This window comes from Aptenodytes forsteri, unplaced genomic scaffold (assembly GCF_000699145.1).
Source record: "Aptenodytes forsteri isolate BGI_AS27 unplaced genomic scaffold, ASM69914v1 Scaffold236, whole genome shotgun sequence".
In the NCBI taxonomy this organism is placed as follows: domain Eukaryota; kingdom Metazoa; phylum Chordata; class Aves; order Sphenisciformes; family Spheniscidae; genus Aptenodytes; species Aptenodytes forsteri.
The window spans coordinates 1,552,959-1,558,958 of NW_008794456.1; the positions used below are offsets into that span (position 1 = coordinate 1,552,959).

At 47.0% G+C, this 6,000-nt stretch overlaps 1 protein-coding gene across 1 annotated transcript in view; it reads right to left on the minus strand.

The window, feature by feature from the left end:
* Positions 1 to 6,000, minus strand: part of SFXN5 (sideroflexin 5) — a 92,961-nt gene that overhangs the window by 49,260 nt on the left and 37,701 nt on the right. The window contains exons 7-8 of the mRNA XM_019474968.1: positions 4,090 to 4,146; positions 3,163 to 3,228 (exon numbers count right to left, since the gene is read on the minus strand). Of these exons, the coding sequence (XP_019330513.1) occupies positions 3,163 to 3,228; positions 4,090 to 4,146 (123 nt within the window). The remainder of the gene's footprint in view (positions 1 to 3,162; positions 3,229 to 4,089; positions 4,147 to 6,000) is intronic.

The window sequence follows — 6,000 nt, forward strand, 5'->3', positions numbered from 1 at the left end:
CCTAATAGGCTCTCACTGGGAGGTGATTTGTTGCTAACTGACAGCAGAGATCAGTTAATGAGGGCTGAGGCCTTACAATCCAACGTAATGAACCTCAGGGCTGTTTCTATATTATTTGTCATCATCATTTAAAAAAAAAACAACCCGCTTGAGGAGATGCTGGTTATTAATCCAGATATTTACAATATAAAAATCACTCCCTGCTCTGCAGGATTTTCTCTAGGCTGCTCTGCATCGGGAATTGAGCACGCAATAAGCGGTGCTAAGGATTATCAGGACACAAGCTACTCGGTGGTAACACACACATCGGTAGTGTCCCCAACGCTCGTCTACTCGGGGACGTCGGTGCACAGCGACTTCATCTCATTTTCGCACACCCTAAGCGCCATAGCATGCTCCACTTTGGAAGCAGACCTCCTTCCAAGTTCGGGGAGGAAGAAGTATCCAGGAAGGCTGCCGCCCTTCCCCGCTCTCCCAACTACATCAACGGATCTAAGGAAAGCTCCTGCCTCCCCGTAACAATATTCTGACTCTCAGAGCACCAGAGCTACGAAACCACTGCTATTACAGAGCTCACGGTACTCTTCGCACACGCTAAGGGCATCCCAGTGGAAGCCCAGCCCGGTGAGGCCATCGTGGCACTTACACAAGAAAGCAGCAAACACCCTCTCGGCATCCGCACCACTGAAGGAAGATTTCCTCTTGCACAAGCTTGAAATGCTGTAACTACAGAATACTGCGGAATCATTTTTCCTCATGGTGCTTTTAAAACTGTCCCTGTGACGGACAGCCGAGGTGTGCAAGATAACCAGGCACTGGGGCTCCCGCTGGAGATGCATCTGTAAGTTATGTGGACAGATAAATCCCAGCATCGTTTCAGTTTCTGCATTTATTCCAAGCTTGTTGCTCTGTACAGACCACCAGCTCCTTCACCGCCAGGGAGTAAATGGTACAACTAAGGGAAGTACAAACCATCACGGGACAAAGAGCTGATCTACCATCAGCAGACTGATGAGCCGCCCACGTGTCACCAGTGGTGACAGCCACCCTGCAGTAACAGCAGGCCACTGCTGTTCGCCGTAATTTCTTTTATCTACAAGCCTTGGTGTAGTTTTTCACACTGTTTCAGAAAAAGAGTGTTTCTCACAGCACCACTGATGGTCACTTCTGCAGTCTGAACCTATCTTTCTGCTTCAGCTCCTTTGCAGTCAGCCTAGGAGGAACCAGAGATTTTAAAGACCTGCATCAGCTGTCCCAACGTGGACATCTCCGCTCGCCACCCAAGTGGTTTCCTTACCAAAGCCTGTCAGCTTCTCAGGGTGGCAAAACTCTGCCAACATCACTTCTCCGTGTCTCCTGCCCTCTATCTGCCCCTGTTGCCAAAATGGAGAGGAGCATTAATGCCAACAACGTGGAACCAGTCATCATCCCTCTGCTGCAGCTGCGCTGGGGGTTGGAAGGCAGGTTGTAAGCGGCAGCAGCACATCCAGCCGGAGAGCTTTGCTTTACTAATTCGCAAGGCGGAAAAAATTCTGAACTAAGGACCGAGGAGGACAGTCAAGCTCTCCCATGCTACACTGGGAAACAGTGGACAGAGAACGGCTGCCAACCGAAGCGTTGAGGTCGGTGGGGTGGGGACTCGAATTGTACTTCAGCTGCAAAAGCGTGGAGCTGGTGTGGACACATCTTCATGGGGTTATGAAGCGTGGGAGCTCACACCGACGCAAGGCTGGTCTGTGTGCACAGTCTGGGTTAATTCTGCAGTGAAGGGATAATGCAGGTGACACGGAGGAGCAGTACGGCAACCAGTGAGCAAGCCAAGCCAGCAATACGGAAAACTATCAAGCAGAAGCATATCCAATAAAACAGACAGTTTCCACTCAAAACTGCAAGGCACTTCACCAACTCTACGCCCTTTGTTACCACTGGTGCAAAGCTGCCTGGCAGCTGCAGGAGAACAGAGAGATACGCTTTGTGCAGATTTTCTGCTGTCCACGGTGGACATGATGTGCCAAACCTCTCACTGCCAGTTCCCAGCCAGGAGCTCCTGCCTCTGTAGTTCTCCTAACAATCCGCAGCCTGGTCTAGACAAACATTTTACCTTGTAAAGAAATCTAAACGAGCCCATGCAGCTTTTTTTCCAAAGGTGAATTGGGGCCAGTTCCCAGCCAGGAGCTCCTGCCTCTGTAGTTCTCCTAACAATCCGCAGCCTGGTCTAGACAAACATTTTACCTTGTAAAGAAATCTAAACGAGCCCATGCAGCTTTTTTTCCAAAGGTGAATTGGGGAACCTGGGTACAAATGGCGTGGTGAGCAGGCTGACACTGACCTCCTCCCATGGCACAGTCTGTTTGCAGAAAAAATGCCTGGAATAGGATGTCTGTGGCTTGAGAAAAAGGAAAAAAGTCTTGGCCAGAGGAAAAAAAATACAAATTGCTGTGGGATCTTTAATGTTCCAGGAAAAAAGGTACAACCATATGTTTCAGAGGCTTATTTGAAAACCCAATGTAAGAAATAACTTCCATAAGTTGCTCCTGAAAAATGTACCTGCCTCCTTGGGAATTAGCTGACCCTGCTAAAGATGTCAACTTGTGCTTCTGGGGAATCTGAGTATTAAAAGCCCGATGACTGCACCACAAGACCATGACTTCAGCAATGTTAAAAGCTCCTCTCTTGCTTGAACGCCATCCACAGGCGAAAGATGTCATTTCGAGCACTGTGGTTCTTTCAATTCAAGGTGCTGACCCACCAGGAGAGTATCTCCAAAAGCCTGCCTCTGTTCAGCACGTCAGCTGTCACACTATCACTCTGCAGCCTCAAAGTCACTTTTAACTTGGACGAGGCTAATTCACCACGAGTTAATGCACACGTGGATAATCTGAGTTCACCCAGCAGCAAAGCCACCGTGCAGAGACCCAGGCAGTGCACGGTACAGGACGGGCTGGAAGCCATCAGCGGTAGAAGTCTCCTTCTGTTGAAAAGTTTGGGCATGCATGGACAGAGACACCTCACGGTTAAAATATTTTTTGGTTATGTAGACTGAATTCTGTCAATTAAAAGATAAACATGCTTGGCAATTCAAACAAACATCTCAAAAGCACTACAGTACTACTGTAAGGGAGTAGTTAGTAGTGAAATATATAGATATAAAGCGTTACCCACTGCTATTGAGACAGCACTTATGACAGCTCCCAAGTAGCCCTGGATGAACTTGGATGTCGGAGAAGGCTTTGGAAAGAAAAACAAAACATATTTTCAGTAAACAAACTTCTGGTTATTAAAATGCAACCAAGCTTGTTTGTTTGTTTTGTTTTCATTTGTTTTAAAGCAGAGACAGGTTTAATTTTGTCATATTGTTCTGTGACACATGGTCTGTCATCTAGCAGCGGCAAAAGCAAGGAAAATTGTAGCCTCGTGAGCAAGGTTAAAGGGAATGGAAATTAATTGGCATCAGAAAATTATAATAATAGCAGCTTAAAGGAAGTATGTGAATGAAATTCAGCAAATGGTACAAAATTAGCATTCTTATACACTAGTGATGAACCCCAAACTCTCCACATTAAATATTTGTCTTTGAAATGTTATCCCAATGAGCTGGATGGTTTCCAGCTCAGCTTCCCGTCTTGAGCTTCCCACATCCCGACACGGGACGAATGAAGGCTAAAGCAATGGAAGAGAACAGCAACAGCCCCACCACTTCCCGGCACCACTGCTGGTAGCACACATAAAGTCCTCGGGAGACGGCAGCCCGATCATGGAGCCGCTTTGTGCTATCCAAAAACCCAGATACCATTTTGCTTTGTGCTCATTTACCTATCAAATTAAACCATTTCATACCAGTTAGAGCTATATACTGGTTCAGCTCAAAGGCACTGAGCGTTACTTATGTGCCTCAAGTGATTTCGAGATCCTCATGCCATTTACAGCTGAGGTTTAAAATGGAAGTCTACACAGGAGAATGGCCAATCTATAAATTCATCACAGTGCCGACTCCGGAGTTTCTATTAACAGCGAAGAGACAAGACTTATGTTTCCGTGTCAAAACAGACCTAACGCGCTGCACGCGCCGCATATGTTGGGTCTCCTCACCTTTGTCGCGTTGCGGTTTGCATAGTTGACGCAGGCATTGTGGCTCTGATTCAACCACTAAAGAGGAAACAAGAAGAGACAGGCATAAACATAACTTCACAAAAATAAATTAAAAAAAAAAAAAATCTATAAATGTGGGAGTGCAGCGGGAAAACTCATCTCCCTTTGGACCTGCTCACAACTTGCTACCTCTTTTCAAAGGCTCATGCATGCCCTACATCTGATTTAACGCCCTTCAAAGTGAGGGACAGACATCCCAGGGCACCCAGTGCCCAGAGGGCAGCTCTGCTTCCTTGTTCGCTTGACGTGCAACTCTTCTCCCGGCCCAATCCACCTCCACACGACACCTCGGTGCTATTGGTCTTTATTTTCGTCAGCACCAAATCCATACTGCTGTTAAGACGTAGCAGTAAGCCCAGCAGCCATTTTGTCAGTCACTTATTAAGCTCCACGGTTCTCAAACAGAGGGTCATAGGAGGCTTCAGCTGAGGAACAGGAGATGAGCAGATGTGCCACCGTACAGATACGGATGCCACTAAAGTGGTATTTCTGTCCACAACTTTTTGGAGCAGGATTTGTCACCAAAGCAGCGTGGCAGCAGCTGGGGATGAGTAGCACCACACTCCTGAAGGGGTTTTACCCCCAGCAACTGCTGGCAATCTAAAGAAAATTATAGTTTTCATCCCCAAAACACCATGTTCCCAGATCAGAGCGTGTCAGAACTGGACTCCTCTCCAGCTGTGGCCAGAACTAAGATGGAGGAGGAGGAATGAAGTGAGGGTGACGAGAGAGAGTGAAACGAGGCACTAAAACACAGGGATCAGCCCAGTCATTGCCGAGTTCACAACCCAGGAGCATATTTTTCCTGCTGACCAGCTCTCTAGCCTGGAATTTTGGACCTAGCAAACCTCGCTTTTTTGTTTTCTTTAAATAATAGTTAAAAAAAAAAAATTACAAAGCTTGCCAGTATGTGCTGGAAATCTGCCCCAATTTTCCAGATGTGGGTTTTTTTTTAACCCCCACAGCTCATATCTACATTAGCGGGTCCACAGGACCAGGCTAGAGCTAACCTGAAACATGTACATTTTGGACATCAGCAACAACTGCTTCACTGTACAAGCCTGCTCCTATAGGACCCAGTGTTTGTTAATGCAGTAATATGCATCGTCCCTAAATCCTATGCTATTTACCTGGATAAATCTCCTTTTCAGAGAGATGTAGACATACTGCTCAGATATTGTCCTTAATCTAGAGTTTAAGCCGTCTCTAGGTTGAAGACATCCCCACCACCCGTTTCTTGACTCCACCATCTTCCCAGGTGGCCGCCTGACACCCTCCTGGGCTTTCTGGGTGATGCCTCTCTAGATTGCTACTCCTCCTACTTGCATTTTTCAGAAAGGGGCGACCCATGTGCCCATCATGGTGGAGGGAAGAGTTTGAGAACCACTTGTCAAGCGGCAGTGGCTCAGACAGGCTACGACTGCCGGGCTTGCCTGCTACAATTTCCTCCTTGAGCGGGTTCATTTTGGTTCTGCATTTGAAATATTCTTTCTAGTTTTACAAGGATTATTCCGTCCTTTTAAAGCCAAAGGTTTCTCCCAGCTACGCCATGATGGTGGGAATAGGAGCTCCTCATGTAAGCCATTCACAAGGCACCCAGCCCAAGCCAGCTATGCGGGCTGGCTCGCTCCCTACTCACGCAAGAGTAACTTCTCCAAAAGCCAACTCTTTCCATCGTAGATGTCTGAAAACAGGTGAGGCAAGTTGCCTTCAAAAATATGAATGAGTGTCGATGTCTCCAGCCACTATCCCACTCCCAGCAGGTAAAGCCACACAGCACAACTTATAGAATCATAGAATCATTAAGGTTGGAAAAGACCTCTAAGATCATCGAGTCCAACCATTGACCCA